General features: G+C 45.9%; 1 protein-coding gene across 2 annotated transcripts in view; it reads right to left on the reverse strand.

Annotated features, from left to right (window-relative positions):
* Window positions 1-20,977, reverse strand: part of LOC124553585 (zinc finger protein 708-like) — a 146,070-nt gene that overhangs the window by 112,927 nt on the left and 12,166 nt on the right. For both annotated transcript variants that reach the window (XM_047127436.1, XM_047127434.1), the window contains exons 3-4: window positions 7,786-7,848; window positions 7,612-7,671 (exon numbers count right to left, since the gene is read on the reverse strand). In XM_047127436.1, the coding sequence (XP_046983392.1) occupies window positions 7,612-7,671; window positions 7,786-7,848 (123 nt within the window). The remainder of the gene's footprint in view (window positions 1-7,611; window positions 7,672-7,785; window positions 7,849-20,977) is intronic.

The following is a 20,977-nucleotide window of genomic DNA, read 5'->3' on the forward strand; positions in this document are numbered from 1 at the left end:
GGTCTTACTGGGTGAGAAACGGAAGCCGGTTTCGATGCTCCACGAGTGGAGGCGATTGAGACATCCTTGAAGACGTCTTTCAAGAAGGCTGGTCCGTTGAGAGCTGTAGTAGATCGCAAAATCGTCCACAAAGAGGGAGCCCGAGACATCAGGAAGGAGACAATCCATAATTGGATTAATGGCGATGGCAAACAGTACAACACTCAGCACGGAGCCCTGGGGTACCCCGTTTTCTTGGGAGAAAGTACGGGAGGGAGTAGTGTTCACCCGCACCCTAAATGTGCGCTCTTCCATAAATTCCCGAAGAAAAAGGGGCAGCCGGCCTCGAAAGCCCCAAGAGAACAGTGTGCGGAGGATGCCTGTCCTCCAACAGGTATCGTATGCTCTCTCCAGATCAAAAAATATTGCTACCGTTTGGCGTTTCCGGAGAAAATTGTTCATGATATAAGTGGAGAGAGCAACAAGATGGTCAACGGCAGAACGATGCTTTCGGAATCCGCATTGGGCTGGTGTTAAAAGACTGTGGGATTCCAGCCACCAAGCTAAACGGTAATTCACCATACGCTCCAAAACCTTACAGACACTACTCGTGAGAGAAATGGGGCGATAGCTAGAGGGGAGATGTTTGTCCTTTCCAGGTTTCGGAACGGGAACGACAATAGCTTCCCACCATCGCCTGGGAAAGGTACTGTCGGTCCAAATTCGATTATAAAGGCGAAGGAGGTAACGCAGGCTATGGGTTGATAAATGCAGCAACATTTGGACATGGGTACCATCCGGTCCTGGGGCGGAGGAGCGAGAAGAAGAGAGGGCATGTTGGAGTTCCCGCATGGAGAAAACAGTATTGTAGCTTTCGTGATTTTGAGAGGAGAAAGCAAGATGTCGTACTTCCGCTGCACGTTTCTTCAGGAGAAACGCTGGCGGGTAATTTGAAGAGCTCGAAATCTCAGCAAAGTGCTGACCCAATGAGTTAGAAATTGCGACGGGGTCCACTAAGGTATCATGCGCGACAGTGAGACCAGAGACCGGGGAGAAACTAGGCGCGCCTGAGAACCGTCGAAGCCGACACCAAACTTCCGAGGAGGGAGTGAAGGTGTTAAATGAGCTAATAAAGAATTTCCAGCTTGCCTTCTTGCTATCGCGGATGACGCGACGGCATCGCGCACGGAGCTGCTTATATCGGATACAGTTGGCCAAAGTTGGATGGTGACGGAAAATGCGAAGAGCACGTCGCCGCTCACATATTGCGTCACGGCATGCCTCGTTCCACCAAGGAACTGGGGGGCGCCGGGGCAATTCGGAGGTGCGTGATATTGAACGTTCCGCAGCTGTGAGAATAACGTCGGTAAAATGTGTGACCTCATCGTCGACGCTGGGAAAGCGACGGTCATCGAATGTCGCTAGAGACGAAAAAAGTGTCCAATCGGCTTGGGCAAACTTCCAGCGTCGCGAGCGCATATATGGCAGTTGAGGCTGCAGTCGTAGAACACATGGAAAGTGGTCACTCGAGTGTGTATCATCAAGGGCGAACCATTCGAAGCGCCGAGCTAGCGGAACAGTACCGACCGCAAGGTCCAAATGAGATAAATTTGCCGTGGAGGCAGACAAAAATGTGGGGACCCCAGTGTTGAGGCAGACTAGATCCGCTTGGTGGACGACGTCTAGCAATAGGGAGCCACGTGGACAAGGATGTGGAGATCCCCAAAGCGGGTGGTGGGCATTGAAGTCCCCAACCAGCAAATAGGGGGGTGGAAGCTGATCAAGAAGATGAAGGACATCAGCTCGTGCCATTGGTGTAGACGATGGAATGTATACCGTACAAAGAGAGAACGTGTATCCAGAAAGGGAAAGACGGACGGCGACAGCTTGGAAGGAAGTGTTTAAGGGGATTGGGTGATAATGGAGAGTATCATGGAACAGAATCATGAGTCCTCCATGGGCTGGAGTGCCTTCAACAGAGGGGAGGTCATATCGGACGGACTGAAAATGAGGGAGAACAAAGCGGTCATGGGGACGCAGCTTTGTTTCCTGAAGACAGAAGATGACCGGCGAGTAGGATCGTGAGAGGATCGACAATTCATCCCGATTGGCGCGAATGCCGCGGATATTCCAGTGGATAATGGACATAGGGTGAACGGAAAATGGACGAACGTGACCAAGGGTGCTGTCAACTCAACGACTGCTCAGAGCTTGCGACCGACAGCATGGAATGGCATTCAGTCGAAGGCAGAAGATCCTGATCCATAGGTTGGTCAGGAGCAGCTCCTGCCACCAATGATCGGCCAGTTGACCGGCCACCAGCAGTGCGCCTCGGCGACACAGAAGATGGCCGAGGGCGATTTCCGCCAGGTGGTGCTGTAGATGGGACACGCCTTGGCGGAGAAGGAGAGGAACTGTGTTTCTTCGTAGCCTTCTTGGAGGTATGATGTTTAGATGAAGGAGGAACCGATGGTTGGGAAGTTGCAGTACGTAAAAACTCTTCACGAGAATGCTCTTTTTTCGAAGACTTGGCATCTGACTTTTGGGCTCGAGATTTAGCAGAACCCGACGAATGGTGAGCCATAGAGTGGGCAGGCGAAAGTGGTGAGGTTGAACGGGCGATCTTTGAGCTGGCCGATCTGACGACCGTGGTACTAAATGTGAGGTCGCAAGTCTGCGTGGCTGCCTCCTTTGTTGGCCGAGGAGAAGCAAGGACAGTGCTGTATTTTCCTTTCTGAGGCACGGTGGGCTGTCGACTGGCGAGTAACTTTCGAGCAGCAAAGGTCGACACCTTTTCCTTCACTCTTATTTCCTGGATCAGCTTTTCGTCCTTAAAAACGAGGCAATCTCGAGAGGAAGCAGCGTGATCACCCATACAGTTGATGCAGCGAGGGGATGGAGGTGGACAAGCACCCTCATGGGCATCCTTGCCACACGTAACACATTTGGCTGGATTGGAACAGGACTGGCTGGTGTGATTGAACCGCTGACATCGATAGCAACGCGTAGGGTTTGGGACATAAGGGCGAACGGAAATTATCTCATAGCCTGCTTTGATTTTTGATGGGAGTTGAACTTTGTCAAATGTCAAGAAGACAGTGCGGGTTGGAATGATGTTCGAGTCAACCCTTTTCATAACCCGATGAACAGCCGTGACGCCCTGGTCAGACAGGTAGTGCTGAATTTCTTCGTCAGACAATCCATCGAGGGAGCGTGTATAAACGACTCCACGCGAGGAATTTAAGGTACGGTGCGGTTCCACCCGGACAGGGAAGGTGTGGAGCAGAGAAGTACGCAGCAATTTTTGAGCCTGGAGGGCACTGTTTGTTTCTAACAACAGGGTGCCATTCCGTAATCTGGAACAAGACTTTACAGGACCCGCAATTGCGTCGACACCTTTCTGAATAATGAAAGGGTTGACCGTGGAAAAGTCGTGACCTTCGTCAGACCAAGAAACAACAAGGAACTGTGGTAACGATGGAAGAACCGTCTGTGGCTGAGACTCAGTGAACTTACGTTTGTGAGCAGACATAGTGGAAGGTGAGGAAACCATTGCGGAAGAATCCCCCATGATTACCGGCGTCTCCGATGGCGTGCTCCTCCCTTGTGGGGGCCCTCACCGAGGACACTCCCGCCTTAGGTGATTGTTCACACCTCAGGTCACACCTCCCGACAAACGGACGGAGGGACCAATCGGCACTTTTGGAAGGTATCAGCTCGGGTAATCACCCCTCCCTGGGCCTGGCCGTTACCAGGGGGTACGTACGTGTCCTACCTGTCTACCCGGGGCGGGGAATTACGCGTTACCTCATCACCGGCTACGCATGGAAGTGCGTGGGTCGGCCTTCAGACACGCACAGGGAGGAAAAAAGAGAAAGGGAAAGGAAAGAAAAGGGGGTCTCAAACGCCGCAGCGGAGAAAAGGGCAAGGAGAAGAGGGAAGGAAAAGAGAAGGACAGAGGAAGGACGAGGACTTGCAAGTGTAAAAGCAAGGAATTTGGAACAGTTTCGAGCGTCCGTCTCCGGACGTAGGCACAAACCATACTCCCAGAGGAAGAGAAGGGGAAGGAAAGAGCCAGAGGTGAGGGAGGGGGGGGGCGAAGATGGGGGACGGGGAGGGATGCGGAAAGGGAAGGGAAGGTATGCAGCCCGGAAAGGAAGGAGGGCTACATTAGCTCGGGGTCCCGTGCTGGCTACGCACGTGTCCATCCACAAAAGAGTTGTGGACCCCCTGGGGGGGGGGGGGGGGGGAATATGAGATGTTTGAAGTATTGAAGTATGTCATTTAGCACATGAGCAACATCTGTTTGCAAGTTATTTGTAGGTATACATGTTTATCTGAAGTATGCTGAATGAAACAGAAAGTGTAACTCATGAGTAATTCATGTATTCAATTAGCTATCAAAGTCAAGTATGGTTGTACTTACATCAAGCTTTAGAAGCAGAATTCTGGCACTGTGTAATGAATAATAAATATCTATATAGCAGACCTGAATTAATGTCAATATAACAGGAAATATTGTACCCCTCATCTGAGCATTAGTGATAAGTCACATATGACAGTATAAATGTTTGGCAATATGAAATGATCAGTAATTTAAAATTTTTCATTGTGTGACCACATTAGTTAATGTGTTGCAAATAGTTATATAACACATACTTAATGGTATAATGGAGCATTTCATATTATGGAATCTGTAGAGGTATGAGGGATTGTAAAATAATTGCATAAGTCAAAGAGTAAATGCTATATTCAGTTTTGATATTCAATTTTGCTTGTGTTAAAAACTCAAATGAATAAGTTGTGAATTTCTTCCTTAACTTTAATGCGTGTTGGCCAAGTGAGTTATAAGTTAGAGTGATAGTAGTATGGACAGCAGGAACCCCGCTGAAAGGACGGCATACCAAAGGGGTTTGTTTTCTTGTCTTTGCTGTAGCAAGTTATAACAAATATGTAGTTAATGACTCGTACAAACCTTTGAAAGTGAAGACTTTTGGTAATTGAATGTAAGATAAGTTTATAAAAATATTTACCATGCTATGTTAATGAAGATAGATTGATGTTGCGTGTTACATTCAATATGGACTATAGAGGATTATTGCTGCTTGATAAAAAATTGTGATTTGGACAATGCCATGTTTATGACATGTAATAAACTTTTGTAGAATATTATTGCGGAGGCAGCCCACTACCGGAGTCGAAGGATTATTTGGTGAATTGATTTCATTAATTATTTACACTGTATGTTTTGTTCAGGTGTAATAATGTCTAATTTCTTTGCCGATTCTTTTACGCCAGAGGCTCCAAAGAAGTTTTTGAGGGTGGGGATGTAAGGGGTCCGTAGGCCTTTACTATAAATTTGCACTCGGCACAGGTCGATAGGGCAAACAATCAATTGTGTCGTGTTGCGAGAGCGAGTGTGGAGTTGAGAGTGTGCCATGTTGCGGGGAGAGGTGTGTGGAGGCCAGTTGTTGAAATGTAACGCTTTAACGATAAAGGGAGTTGCCATCGTCGTGGTTTAACCCCTTTGTACTAGAATAATACCGAGAAAGTGAAAAAGTATAATTACGGAAGTGGTCAGTGACATTTCTAGTGCCCATATTTTGGTTTCGCGTCTACCGCGCCGGCATCTCCTTGGATTGCAGTGATGGATTAGCATGTGACGATAATGGAAAATGAAGAAGACTGTGCTGAGATTAGCCGTAATTAGATATGTATGACGAAGGCAGTGGCTGTCTCCTCCTTTGTGTGTTTTTGAGACGAATATAGGTTCGTAATTAGTGAAACTGTGTTGGTGTTTTTCTTGTTACCAGACATTTCATTATTACAGTATTGAGAAGGACGTACTGGGAAGTAACAACTTCTGTAGCAGTCAATTCCGATTGCCAGCCCCACTAGGTACACGGTCACATTAATAATAATTATTGGGGTGCTATTCGATCAGATCAGGTCGGGATGAATAAACGGAGGTGTTACAATATGTTAAGGAACTCTGGAGCAAATAAATGTTATGATATTGGTCTGTAATTTCGCAGGCACATTCCTTTACTATTCTTATATACAGAAGCCACCAGAACTTTTTCGCAGACACCTGGGTCTTTGCACTAGGCGAGAGATTTGCAGTAAATGCAAGCTAATTAAGAGGTCAATGCTGCAGAGTACTCTCTGGATAAATGCTTTCAGATTCTGTCTGGACATGGCAACTATTTTGTTTTCAACTCTTCGAGTTGCTTCTCTACTCCAGGGATCCTATTCCTATGTCCCCAATACATGAGTCTGTGTGACAATGAGATAACAATGTCTGTATGATCCTCCTGCACAAACTTGAAAACTCAGTACAGAGAGGGGTTAGTGATCATCATCTGCTTTCCTCCAAAGATACACCAGACTGGTAAATGACTGCCTGTATAGATGTCTCTGACCCAATGATATTATGTAGAACCAGAAAAGTCTCATGTTCTTTGTAAAATCAGTTGCTCACGTATGATTGTGGTAGTTGTATGCTTGAAACATATATCTTTTTACAAACACATGAATTTCCATTAACTATTGCCGGTCACCACTGTACATACTTTTTTTGAACTGAGAGTACGACTGTGCTTCCTCAGCATTTTCAAATTTTGTTATTAAACTAAAGTGGGTCTTTTCTGTCTGCAATCCAGTTACTCACCACATACTTATTCATTGTGTGATTTATAGTCCATTTAATGTTTGCCCATATTCCTATATGTAAATCATATTGGAAGTAAATGACATTCACTCATTGCCTAAATGGGGCCGGCCGAAGTGGCCGTGCGGTTAAAGGCGCTGCAGTCTGGAACCGCAAGACCGCTACGGTCGCAGGTTCGAATCCTGCCTCGGGCATGGATATTTGTGATGTCCTTAGGTTAGTTAGGTTTAACTAGTTCTAAGTTCTAGGGGACTAATGACCTCAGCAGTTGAGTCCCATAGTGCTCAGAGCCATTTGAACCATTTGAACCTAAATGGGATGCTGACAACTACTTACCTGCTCTTTCTAGCAAATTTATTCTCCTACCCTTCTTTAAGGATCCAATAAATCCATTTACCACTGTTGATTTGCTGGCATCATGATCACTAACCCCTCTATGCACTAATACCATCTACAAGGACATGCTTGTTCATAGTTATAAGGTCTAAAGTATTTCAATTTTGTGTGGGCTGTCGAAGTAGCAGCTTACAACAGTTTTCAGACAACTGTTCAAAAGTACTTCACATGACTGCCTGTCCATACCACTTGCAATGTATGCACAGACATCTTAGTCTCTACTCAGTAGGTTAGGATCACCTACTTTTTCTGCACTACTTTGTGTAGATTTTTCTTGAATGATTCTGTAACTGTCACAGCAGTATAACATGGTGAATAAGAACATCCAATGCTGTGTTCACATACACGGAACCATTAAGGAAACTACTCATTGAAACAGGAAATCATAGCTTGAGTCTTGCTACCAATTATCATATAACTTCGCCAATGCTATCTCATGTAATTCTGATTTGTGCTTATAATGTAAAGAAGCAATTCTAAAAACACATGAGCTAAACTGTTTCACCAGCTCAAAGGTAATATTTAAATCCATATGGGGTAAAATGTAACAAAATATTCTATTTTACCTGTTTCCTCGTTTCCAACCTGGAGCATACTGTAATACTGTAACTCTTGTCATCTTTATCCTAAAGTAAAAACAGGACTGCTAAAGTGAACACACACACAATTGATAACCATCTCATTTTCACCACAACTCAGCAATGATTAATTCCATGCAGTCATATAAATTCTAAAATTACCTCTTCCTTCGCACCCTCCTCCAACTCTTCTTTTACATTCATGCTGGTTGGGTATACTTGGGCCTGTGGCAAAAATAACAAACTGTAATAAAAACAATTTTGTCAAAACAAAACAAGAATTTTGTGAAAAACTGACATACTGAGCCTGTGGCTGTATACGAAGTATAGGTTGATTCTTACACATAAGATTACAGCAACCATCCACTTTTTATAAAATGGTTCAAATGGCTCTGAGCACTATGGGACTTAACTGCTGTGGTCATCAGTCCCTTAGGACTTAGAACTACTTAAACATAACTAACCTAAGGACATCACACACATCAATGCCCGAGGCAGGATTCGAACCTGCGACTGTATCGGCCACACGGTTCCGGACTGTAGCGCCTATAACCACTCTGCCACTCCAGCCAGCCCACTTTTTTTAATGCTGTTTATTCACTTAAATAGCACAATTACCGATTTCAAAATGACTGGTCCATCTTCATACGGCTAGTTCACATTTTACATTACATTTTGAGTTTTGTTTCCCCATTTGACAAAACTTCTTTGGAGTGGTAATGCCCTACAACCGAAACAATATGTGAGACAGTGTCTTTTTAATCGTAATTGTGCCTCACAATAATTTTAAGTGATGTAAACAAATTATCATTAAATGGAAGATTTTTTGGTTACTTACAATGAATAAATCGTGTCATTGCGTTCCACTGAAGGTTGTTTAATATCTTGCAACATCGATAACTGTATAATGCATTTTTTTGTGAATATATATGCACAGAATGTAATGCACCACTTACACAGAAGTTTTGTCTTGTGGATGTATGCTTACAAAGATGACGATATTACACCCATAACAATGTCAAAGTCTTCCACTCTCAGAGATATTTCATTATGTACTTGCATGTGATGGATATTTACAAATTGCTAATGTTACATTACTTACTACTTACATTGAAAGAGAACTGATTAAAATGAAAATAAACAAATGGAGCAGTCAGTTATAAAGTGTTACTGCAGTGATATTATGTAAATATTATGGTATACATCGGAACAAAGTTAATGAGAAGGGCGAGACCTACATAAATAAATGTTACAACTATGGACACATTATTGCATACACTGAAAGCAGTAAATGGGTTCGGATGGATGTGCATATATAAATATTGCAAATATTTTGAAAATGGACCTTTATTTATTTATTTATTTATTTATTTATTTATTGTACTTTAAATTGGAAAGCAGGTGAATGAAATTTTGAAGAAAGACAGCATTGGCTAACTCTGTCTGTTCATAGAGGAGATTTTGTGGTGATATGCTTTCATATGCATATAATTCAATCTCCTCAACTTTTATTTATTTACTGCTAAAAGTTGGTTCTGAGTACTAAATACTGGTTTTCCGTTTTAAATGGCATTCTTGAGCTTCCATGCATGCACATTCACTTACTGAATCACTTACACAGTTTCTACAGTATACCTTAATACAATTTTCACTGTGTCTGAAACCAGTTAAATCAATCTGTGCACTCTCATTCTCTATTAATTACTTAACTGCTCATTGGGGGCAAGATTTACAGAGACTTGCTCTGTCTGCCTGAAGGCAGCTCTACAAATCAGTGCACCGGTTTACTTTATTAAATTATCTGCATGCACTTTGAAGTGTATTTTAAAACTTTCCTTTTTCTAGTGGTTCCAAGGCAGCTATAAATTCCTCCGTCTTCCAGTATAGCTATTCAGTTTTAACCTTTGAGATGAGTTATGCAACTGTCTTGTCTTAAAGAGACATCTGTTTCCAAATAATTATTTGTTCATTTCTTGAAGCATTTTCTTTAGTTGCAGTTTGTGAAGGTGGAAATTTTGAATCTCAAATCTAAGAACTGGTGTCAGACACAGCTTTTGTCTTTAACTATTGCCTTATTTAAATTAACACTAAACTAAGGTGTGTAATGTTTTAAATTTTAAAAGTTCAGAGTGTTGTTTGTAAACCTGTTAATGTATCTGATTTAGTTATTTTTCTTAAATAAATAGGTTTTAATAAACAATGCTGACTCATGTGAAGCCCAATCAATCCAGTATTTCCACTTAATTTCCCCTTTTCCTGCTGTATGTTTGGTTGGTAACAGAGGATGGTTACTTTCCTGGAAGTAAAGGGGGAAGGTATCCTCATACTGTCATTCACAATGTGTGTGTGTGTGTGTGTGTGTGTGTGTGTGTGTGTGTGTGTGTGTGTGTGTGCCCACTGCTGAACATGAGATCCCATGACTGTCCCAGTTTGTCCTTATTGAAGAAGCAACAGTTAATCTACAAATTTAAAGTGTATCAGTTTCCATGTAAGGGCAGTGTTGCCAAACTTGAGGCTCGTCTGCATGCCAGTGTGGACAACTGCTTGGTGATTAGTACCAACTGCACCGTGGAGGTATATGTTGCAATAGCTGACTGAGCTCAGGCCATGACAACCTTGTGTCAGAATGTAGAGTATTTAGGAAGTAGTCAAGCCCACCATAAGCAAAGACACACAATTCAGGCACAATTGATCCATTGGGATAATCACTTACGTGGTATTCCAAAATGTAACCTGTATTCTAAGCCAGTTATATCGGCTCTTCAGTTACAGGGGTAGGTGCATGACTTGCAACATGGGGTCAGTCACCTTGATTTAAGAAAATTAAGAGCAATAGGTGATGAACAAGATTCTCCCACCAACAAATAACTCCTGGAAGTAGTAGCAATGCCACAGACACCTCTAAGGACCAGAATGGAATTCATTTGGGAAATTACCTTACCAAATAATGTTACTGCTTGAAGCTATAATGGAACTTTCAATTTAGAATTTAAAGACAGGTGAAATCCATTCTGTGGATCATGGTCAAATTTACATTTCATGCTGACACTTTGGCCATCTCCAATAATGTTGTTGTTCAGGCATTGTACCCCGTGTTAAGCTGTGTTTTCAGTCGAATTTTACACAAAAGTGCAACAATGAGGGAGTTGTGGAAATCAATTATTGGGCTGACATTGTCATCTCATATTAAGAGGCTGCTCAAGCGTAAACATTTTTGGCTAGTGCAGTTTGCTCATGAACCTTTTCCTAGGTACATAGATGAATGCATATGGCTATTCCATCCTTGGAATTGCAAGTAACAGAGATACAAATACTCAATAATATATTACAGAAAATGCACCCACACAATCGTTTATTGATCACCTTCGCTAATAAATGCAGATCTTTTACTGAATTAGAGGCTTTTGTGTCCGCCATTGAAACCTGAGTTTCGCAGACCAGCAGTGATGGGGGCTTAAGTGTCATTATCAGGATGGGGATCGAGATTCCAGGCAATTTAAAAGGGGATCACCCATACGGAACAAGCGTAAGATGTGTTTCTAGTGTAACAAAGAGGGGTATTTGGTATGGCAATGTCTGGTTCCGTGGAAATAGAATCAAAGAGCTAACATCACAAGGAATGGAAGAGGCATGGTAGTGCTCTACTGCCGAAGTGCTGTCTCTGTGCCGAGTCCGAGGTAGGGGAACCCCTGCCTTACCTTTGGGCACAACTTAACCAGGAACCAGTGTGCACCCTCCTCAACTCTGGCAGTTCAGTTTCTCATTTAGATTATCTGTGGTATTTGGAGTTCTGCCATATCTGTGAATTGTCTCATTTGCATCTGTCCTCCCAATGTTGAGCTCTCAACGGGCAGATGTAGCCTCTGATTAGCAAAACTGAGTATTGGAAAATTTTCTTGGCCTGTGAAGTGGATAGTAATTATAAATCTTTCAGTGAACTTAATTTTGGAGTGTGTTTTTGTAAGAGGTATTGTGTTGGTGTTAGATTGTCAAGGCAGGGTTGTTTATTTTTAATTTAACCCAGCTGAAAAATTCACGTTGTGCTCCTGTCAGGTTGCCACAGGAATTCGTAATGTGTTACTGCAATGTTCACAATTTGAGCTCTGTCACCTTGGTCCAGTAGAGGTGAAGCAGGTACTGGAAGCTATTAATTGTTTACCGTAGGTGTTGACTAACAGATTGGACATCACCAATAAAAGCCAGTACAAGATTCACCTTACAAATGACATTCCAGAGAGGCAGGATCTTTACAGGCTCTCTCCATTAAAGACGAAATGTATATGTGCTTTAATTAATAATATGTTGTTCGATGAAGTCATCAGGCCCTCAACCTCAGCCTATGCTTCTGGCATATTCTCAGTATCTACGGGCAGCAGTTGGGTGCTTCATCCAGTTGTGGGTTATCATGCAGTTAATGAGAAGGTAGTTTTGGAATCTGTGCCACTTACCAAACTGCATAATTCTTTTACTTGGTTCAGTTGGGCTCAGTATTTTACCGTCCTGGATCTCAACCTTACATATTATCAGATCATGTTAACAGAGGATTCCAAGCATATCACTGCCTTCTGTGCAGACTGGAACCTCTACGATTTTAACAGGGTGCCCTTTGGTTGCCATTATGTCTTGCCTTCTAGATTTTGTTATTGGTGATTTCACGTTCAAGTGTGTCTGTATTTAGCTAGATGGAATGGTAATTTACAGTTCTAGTCTGTCTGAACACTTGCAACATCTTGAGGCAGTCCTGGTTTATCAGAGGGAGGTGGGACTTACTGTGAAACCATCTAAAATGACACTGGCACATAGGTTTCATTATTGGGACATCTTAGCTGACTCTTATTGCATTAGAATTGACCAGGAGCAAACTAGTGATTTGCGAAAAATTCCAGCTCCTAGAAATAAGAAAGGCGTGGCACACTTCATAGGCATGACAATTTTTTTCAAAATTTTGTGCCCAATTTTACTAAAATACTGGGACACCTTAACGAATTAAGAAATTTCAAATGGGATGAAAGTCATCCGGAATCTTCTGAAGTGATTAAGGTGGCACTCAGCAACCCACTAGTATTAGCCATGCCCAATTTTGAGCTCCTGTTCCTCTTGCAGACAGACACCTAACTATCCTGGAGTAGAAAGTGGCAGGTGTCCTCCTGCAGGAACAGAATGGGAGAGGAGGTGTTGCGGGTTGATGCCCTATAACCTATGCATCTTGGAAATTTTCATCTGTGGGGATGGAGTATTCTATGTATGAATGGGAAGCCTTGGTGGTTTTGTTTGCCCTTGAGAAATTCAGAATTTATTTGGAACGCCAGGAATTTTGTTTTGAGACTGACAATCAAGCTCTTAGTTAGGTCTTGGCTCATTATTTCCTTAACACCCTCTTAGACAATCATTTGGGCATTTATAAAACTGCTGTCAAGGTCAGACAACACATCACCTGGTCTTCCCAGTGTATGGAAGCCCAGAGGTTGGTGGGCGCCAAGGTCATTCAACATGTCACCTTGTCCTCCCTGTATAAGGACGTCCAGAGGTTGGTGGGGGAGTGAGATCAATAAGTGAGCTGAGATCAACCCAAATTCCCTCATGGGGCTTTTAGAGTCTACCCATTAGGAATGCCCGATGCATAAATTTCTTATTGCTTATATAGGTCTGCTTCCTCGTGTGTGGGGGTATTACACACCTATTAGTTATCATGGATGACTTTTCTCGTTTTTTTGACTCATTCAAAGCAGAGGAGTGACCGTCCTGGTAGCTATCCATCATATGTTATGAATTTTTTCTATTTACAGGCCACCCAGGATGCTTGTTAGCTTTTGTTTCCCAGCTATTCATGACATTCTGCACTAACAATTCACAGCAAGGTTCAGACGAAGTGGGACATGTCAGTACCATGGCTCAATTTTGTCTTTTACACTGCACAACTCAAGTCCCTGGAGGCTACTCCAGTATCCCTTATGCTAGCACACCTGGCCAATTCTCCTCTTGTCAACCTGTGGTCAATCAATTACTTGATTCCAGAACAAGTCACCCTAGCAGTGACAGCACAACTGGAGCTAGGCTAGGTATAATACTAAAATTGCACATTACAAGCTAGCCATCTGCTACAATCAGGGACTAAATGATTGAGTGTAAAGGTTGGGGACAGAGTGCAAGTTTGAAACCCTAATATTGCTCAAAAATGGGAGTTGGGGCACTAGCAAGATAGCTCCTCAGTTCTTGGGACCCTGTGAGATTGTCAGGGTGGTGAGCCTGGCAAACCTTCTGGTTCTGAATTTACACAAAAGTAATGCTTCATGCATGCACATTACACACTCGAAGGAGAGTAGTCAGGTGTAAAGGGCTCCTGAGTGGTAGGGAAGGGGGAATTTGGTTTGGTGGGGGAGGTTCAGCCATGGTGCACTCCCTCTTTGAATTACAGCCCAATGTGTCAGGCAGATGTCACTTCTCACAGCTCTGAGCTCATGGTGCCAGTGGGCATTGTGGAGCCAAACTGGGTGTAGAGGAACAGCAGTGGATCTCACAGACAGTTGGTGTCTTAAAGGTGTACTGGAGGGTGAACCATGCAGGGCTCATGGGCAGCATGCGCTTTTTGGCTGCACTTTATGTGCCTCTTTAATTATCACCATCACTACAAAAAAAAATCTTCTCTCAATAATGGTAACTGCCATAGTCTGATCAGCCCCAACATTATCATCACTCATCTAAAAGCTGGTATGTCCACCTCTGGCACAGGTAACGGAGTGTAGCACGGAAGCAATGAGGCCTTTTTTTTTGTTTGTTTTGGTTTTAGGGCGCAAAACTGCTATGGTCATTAGCGCCCAGCCCGTGACTTAGGAAACAGTAAAAATACCGAAATTGAAAACCAGCAGCTATGGGAACAAAGTCATAAAATTGGAGAAACTAAAAGCAGAAGGAAGGCTTAAAGATCCACTACAGAAAGCGGTTAATTGTCCCCAAAAAAAGCTTCAAATGACTGACGTCATTTCACTGGCACTAATAAACTGGAGAACACGGTCGGCTGAGCGTGTGTCATCTGCTAAAATCGACAATAGATCAGGCGATAGCTGTAGACGGGCGCGTAACGGATTAAAATAGGGGCATTCAATTAAAAGGTGTCTGACCGTCCACAGCTGAGAGCAGTGGGGACAGAGTGGGGGAGGATCGCCGCTTAAAAGATGTCCATGGCTAAAAAGACAGTGCCCCATCCGGAGTCTAGTTAAAATTACCTCCTCCCGACGACGCGTTCGGGAGGAAGAGGTCCAAGCGCAAGGAAGAGCTTTCACTTCCCGCAATTTATTATGGGGAAGTGTTGACCAATGCACGTGCCATAAATGAACAACACGACGACATAAAACGCTCCGTAGATCGCAGAAAGGAATCGATGGAATAGCTGGCCGAGGAAGAGAGACTGCAGCCTTGGCTGCAATATCGGCCGCCTCATTTCCACAGATACCAACGTGTCCCGGGAGCCAGAGGAACGCCACCGAGACGCCCCCCAGGTGGAGCAAGCGCAGACAGTCCTGAATCCGGTGGACCAGAGGGTGCACAGGATAAAGAGCTTGGAGACTGAGGAGAGAGCTGAGAGAATCTGAGCAGATAACGTACTGTATCCGCTGATGGCGGCGGATGTAGTGGACAGCCTGGAGAACAGTGTAAAGCTCCGCAGTATACACCGAACACTGGTCGGGAAGCCGAAATTGATTTGGGGTGTCACCAACAATATAGGCACTCCCTAAAACGAACGATGTTTTCGAGCCATCGGTGTAAATAAATGTCGCGTCTGTCATTTGTGCACATAGAGCAGCAAATGCCCGACGATAAACAAGTGTAGGGGTACCATCCTTGGGAAATCGCCAAAGGTCACGGAGCAGGCAGATCCGGGGGCGGAGCCAAGGCGGTGCTGTACCCCAAGTTGTCAAGAAGGTTTTTGGAAAGCGGAAGGAAAGAGAATGGAGCAGTTGACGGAAGCGGACTCCCGGGGGTAGTTGGGAGGAGGAGCGGCCTGCATACCCGACATCAAAGGAGGCGTCGAAAAAAAGGTCATGGGCTGGATTAGCAGGCATGGAAGACAGATGGCTAGCATAACGAGTCAGAAGGACTGCTCGCCGATTGGACAGCGGAGGTTCAGCAGTCTCAGCATAAAGGCTTTCCACAGGGCTAGTGTAAAAAGCTCCAGACACTAAAAGTAATCCACGGTGGTGGATAGAGTCGAGACGCCGAAGAATAGACGGCCGAGCAGAGGAGTAGACTATGCTTCCATAATCCAATTTCGAGTGCACTAAGGCGCGAAAGAGGCGGAGAAGGACTACTCGGTCCACTCCCCAAGAGGTACCATTCAGGACACGGAGGGTGTTAAGGGAACGCAGACAGCGAGCCGAAAGATAGGAAACGTGGGAGGACCAGCACAGTTTTCGGTCAAACATAAGACCCAAGAATTTAGCGACGTCCGAAAACGGAAGGTTGACAGGTCCTAGATGTAATGAGGGTGGAAGAAACTCCTTACGTCGCCAAAAATTAACACAAACGGTCTTACTGGGAGAGAAATGGAAGCCGGTTTCGATGCTCCGAGAGTGGAGGCGATCGAGACATCCTTGAAGACGTCGTTCAAGAAGGCTGGTCCGTTGAGAGCTGTAGTAGATCGCAAAATCGTCCACAAAGAGGGAGCCCGAGACATCAGGAAGGAGACAATCCATAATTGGATTTATAGCTATGGCAAACAGTGCAACACTCAGCACGGAGCCCTGGGGTACCCCGTTTTCTTGGGAGAAAGTACGGGAGAGAGTAGTGTTCACCCGCACCCTAAATGTGCGCTCTGCCATAAATTCCCGAAGGAAAAGGGGCAGCCGGCCTCGAAAGCCCCAAGAGAACAGTGTGCGAAGGATGCCTGTCCTCCAACAGGTATCGTATGCTCTCTCCAGATCAAAAAATATTGCTACCGTTTGGCGTTTCCGGAGAAAATTGTTCATGATATAAGTGGAGAGCAACAAGATGGTCAACGGCAGAACGATGCTTTCGGAATCCGCATTGGGCAGGTGTTAAAAGACTGCGGGATTCCAGCCACCAAGCTAAACGGTAATTCACCATACGCTCCAAAACCTTACAGACACTACTCGTGAGAGAAATTGGGCGATAGCTAGAGGGGAGATGTTTGTCCTTTCCAGGTTTCGGAATGGGAACGACGATAGCTTCCTGCCATCATCTGGGAAAGGTACTGTCGGTCCAAATTCGATTATAAAGGCGAAGGAGGGAACGCAGACTATGGGTTGATATATGCAGCAACAGTTGGACATGGATACCATCCGGTCCTGGGGCGGAGGAGCGAGAAGAAGAGAGGGCATGTTGGAGTTCCCGCATGGAGAAAACAGTATTGTAGCTTTCGTGATTTTGAGAGGAGAAAGCAAGATGTCGTACTTCCGCTGCACGTTTCTTCGGGAGAAACGCTGGCAGGTAATTTGAAGAGCTCGAAATCTTAGCAAAGTGCTGACCCAGTGAGTTAGAAATTGCGACGGGATCCACTAAGGTATCATGCGCGACAGTGAGCCCAGAGACCGGGGAGAAACTAGGCGCGCCTGAGAACCGTCGAAGCCGACTCCAAACTTCCGAGGAGGGAGTGAAGGTGTTAAATGAGCTAATAAAGAATTTCCAGCTTGCCTTCTTGCTATCGCGGATGACGCGACGGCATCGCGCACGGAGCTGCTTATATCGGATACAGTTGGCCAAAGTAGGATGGTGACGGAAAATGTGAAGAGCACGTCGCCGCTCACGTATTGCGTCACGGCATGCCTCGTTCCACCAAGGAACTGGGGGGCGCCGGGGCAATTCGGAGGTGTGTGGTATTGAACGTTCCGCAGCTGTAAGAACAACGTCGGTAATATGTGTGACCTCATCGTCGACGCTGGGAAAGCGACGGTCATTGAATGTCGCTAGAGACGAAAAAGGTGTCCAATCGTCTTGGGCAAACTTCCAGCATCGCAGGCGCATATATGGCAGTCGAGGCTGCAGTCTAAGGACACATGGAAAGTGGTCACTCGAATGTGTATCATCACGGGCGAACCATTCGAAGCGCCGAGCTAGCGGAACAGTACCGATCGCAAGGTCCAAATGAGATAAATTTGTCGTGGAGGCAGACAAAAATGTGGGGACCCCAGTGTTGAGGCAAACTAGATCCGCTTGGTGGAAGACGTCTAGCAATAGGGAGCCACGTGGACAAGGATGTGGAGATCCCCAAAGCGGGTGGTGGGCATTGAAGTCCCCAACCAGCAAATAGGGGGGTGGAAGCTGACCAAGAAGATGAAGGAGATCAGCTCGTGCCATTGGTGTGGACGATGGAATGTATACAGTACAAAGAGAGAACGTGTATCCAGAAAGGGAAAGACGGACGGCAACAGCTTGGAAGGAAGTGTTTAAGTGGATTGGGTGATAATGGAGAGTATCATGGAGAAGAATCACGAGTCCTCCATGGGCTGGAGTGCCTTCAACCGAGGGCAGGTCATATCGGACGGACTGAAAATGAGGGAGAACAAAGCGGTCATGGGGACGCAGCTTTGTTTCCTGAAGACAGAAGATGACCGGCGAGTAGGATCGCAAGAGGATCGACAATTCATCCCGATTGGCTTGAATGCCGCGGATATTCCAGTGGATAATGGACATAGGGTGAACAGAAAATGGAGGAAACGAAACTGTGGAACCACAGGCAATCTTTGTGCAGCGAGATAGAGCTCTGGATCAGGGTGGACCATAGTACGGCGACAGAAGTGGACCACCCGCGATTTTAAAGGAGAGAATTGAAACCCGTGGGAGAGGGTCCATGCAGAGGCACGCCGTATAGCCACCTGGAGCTGCCGTTCTGCAGATGGCATCGAGGAGGAACTAACCCAAATGCAGAAATCATCCACATACAGGGCAGGGGCGACCAAGGGACCGACAGAGGCCACAAGTCCATCGATAGCAATGAGGAAAAGAAGGACACTCAAGACAGAACCCTGTGGGATGCCCGTCTCCTGGGTCTGTGGAGAACTAAAAGCAGTACCAACTCGAACTCTGAATGACCGATGGATCAGGAACTGGCGGATAAAAATCGGGAGTGGGCCCCGAAGACCCCACTGATGAAGGGTTAGTAAGATGTGATGGCGCCAGGCCGTGTCATAGGCCTTGCGAAGGTCAAAAAACACTGCAACCAAATGGCGGCGCTGGGAAAAAGCCTGCCGAACTGCGGATTCCAAGCGAAGCAAATGATCGATTGGAGATCGTCCCTCTCGAAAGCCACACTGGTAAGGGGACAATAGATCCCGAGATTCGAGGACCCAAGTGAGCCGACGGGCTACCAGCCGTTCAAGTAACTTACAACCAACATTGGTCAAACTAATTGGCTGATAGCTGTCAACAGATAGGGGGTTCTGACCAGGCTTAAGGACAGGAACCACAATGCTATCCCTCCACTGAGAAGGGAAGTCACCCTGGAGCCAGATACGGTTAAACACCTGAAGAAGATGGTGCCGTTGTGGAGCACTGAGATGTTGAAGCAGCTGGTTATGAATGGAATCTGGGCCAGGAGCTGTATCATGAGAAGCAGATAGAGCAGAAAGAAATTCCCATTCAGTGAAAGGTTCGTTGTAAGATTCTGACTCACAAGTGGTGAAACATAAGGTGACAGCTTCAGCCTGCTGTTTTTGATGAAGGAAAGCAGCTGGATAGGAGGCCGACGCTGATGCCACTGCAAAATGGGTCGCAAGATGTTCTGCGAGAACTAATGGGTCCGTACAAATGCCATCTGGGAGGTGAAGGCCTGGGAGGGTGGACTGCCGATGGCAACCTTGGAGAGAGCGAAGTGTAGCCCATACCCGTGACAGAGGGACAGTGGAACCAAGGGAAGAAACGAATCGTTCCCAACATATCCGCTTGCTCTGTTTGATTAAATAACGGGCTTTAGCGCGAAGGCGCTTAAAGGTAGAAAGGCTGGCTACAGATGGGTGCCTCTTAAACTGTTGCAAAGCTCGACGGCGATCACGGATGGCAATGGCAATGGCCGTACTCCACCACGGGACTTGCCGACGACGAAATTGTCCAGATGAGCGCGGGACAGCAAGGTTAGCAGCGCGAACAATCGCGTCAGACACGTCACGTAGGACGTCATCAATACAACCCGACAAAGAGGGAGAAAACTCGACCTGTGCAGTATATAGAGGCCAATCGGCGCGGTGGAAAGACCAACGAGGTAACCTCTCCATTGGGGAGTGGGAAGGGAGCGTGATAATCAACGGGAAATGGTCACTATCACAAAGGTCGTCGTGTGGCGACCAGTGTAATGAAGGGAGGAGAGAGGGAGAAGAAAGAGAAAGATCAATGGCAGAAAAAGTACCATGACCAGCACTGAAATGAGTAGGGGAGCCATCATTAAGAAGGCACAGGTCGTGGTCTGCAATAAATTGGTCGATAAGAAGACCTCGTCTAGATGGAAAGGCACTGCCCCACAAAGGATGATGAGCATTAAAATCCCCAAGGAGGAGGAAGGGAGGAGGAAGTTGCTGAAGAAGGGTGGTTAAGGCAGCAGGTGTAAGAGTCCTGTCAGGAGGGAGATAAAGATTGCATACTGTGACTGCAGAGTCTAAGTGGACCCTAACAGCAACTGCTTCCAATGTAGTTTGGAGAGGAATCCACGTGCTAGCAATGTCTGTACGGACCAACGTACAAACGCCACCAGAAGCCCGCAAGGGTCCGACCCGATTTCGACAGAAAACACGGAACCCACGGAGGGTCGGTGAGTGAGCATCAGTAAAATGAGATTCCTGGAGAACCACACAAGCTGCTGAGTAGGACGAAAGAAGGGATTTCAATTCCGGAAGGTGACGATAGTAGCCATTACAATTCCATTGGAGAACCACAGAACGATGGTTTAAATGAGGGCTGAACACGCTAAATCCAGTCATACCGCCGGGTCCCCACCCGTCACCGACAAGGAGGGGGCGACATCCATAAACGACAGGTCAGAATCCGGTTGTGAAGCCGGGGAAGGGACCTCCGGTGACACCAGAGGCTCTTTGTCCTGGGACTTATGTTTCTTCTTCTTTTCAGGCTGAGATCGAGGAGGGCTGTGTGGCATAATGGAGCCAGCTGCAGCAAGATCAGGAACAGAAAGAGACCGGGCGACCTGGGGGCCGATAGACCGCGGCTCTCGCGGTCGCCGCGCTGCAGCAGACCTTTGACCTGGAAGGTGCCGGGAAGGGACATCCCGGGAGAGGCGCCCTTGACCGGCAGACGCCGAAGGAGTGGGACACTTCTCCGGCTGGGGAGGGGGAGCGGCGCCCAGAGGAGAAGGTGTGGGAGCCGCAGGGGAGGGGGGAAGGAGAGGGGTCCGGGA

Source organism: Schistocerca americana, chromosome 11, assembly GCF_021461395.2.
Source record: "Schistocerca americana isolate TAMUIC-IGC-003095 chromosome 11, iqSchAmer2.1, whole genome shotgun sequence".
NCBI lineage: Eukaryota > Metazoa > Arthropoda > Insecta > Orthoptera > Acrididae > Schistocerca > Schistocerca americana.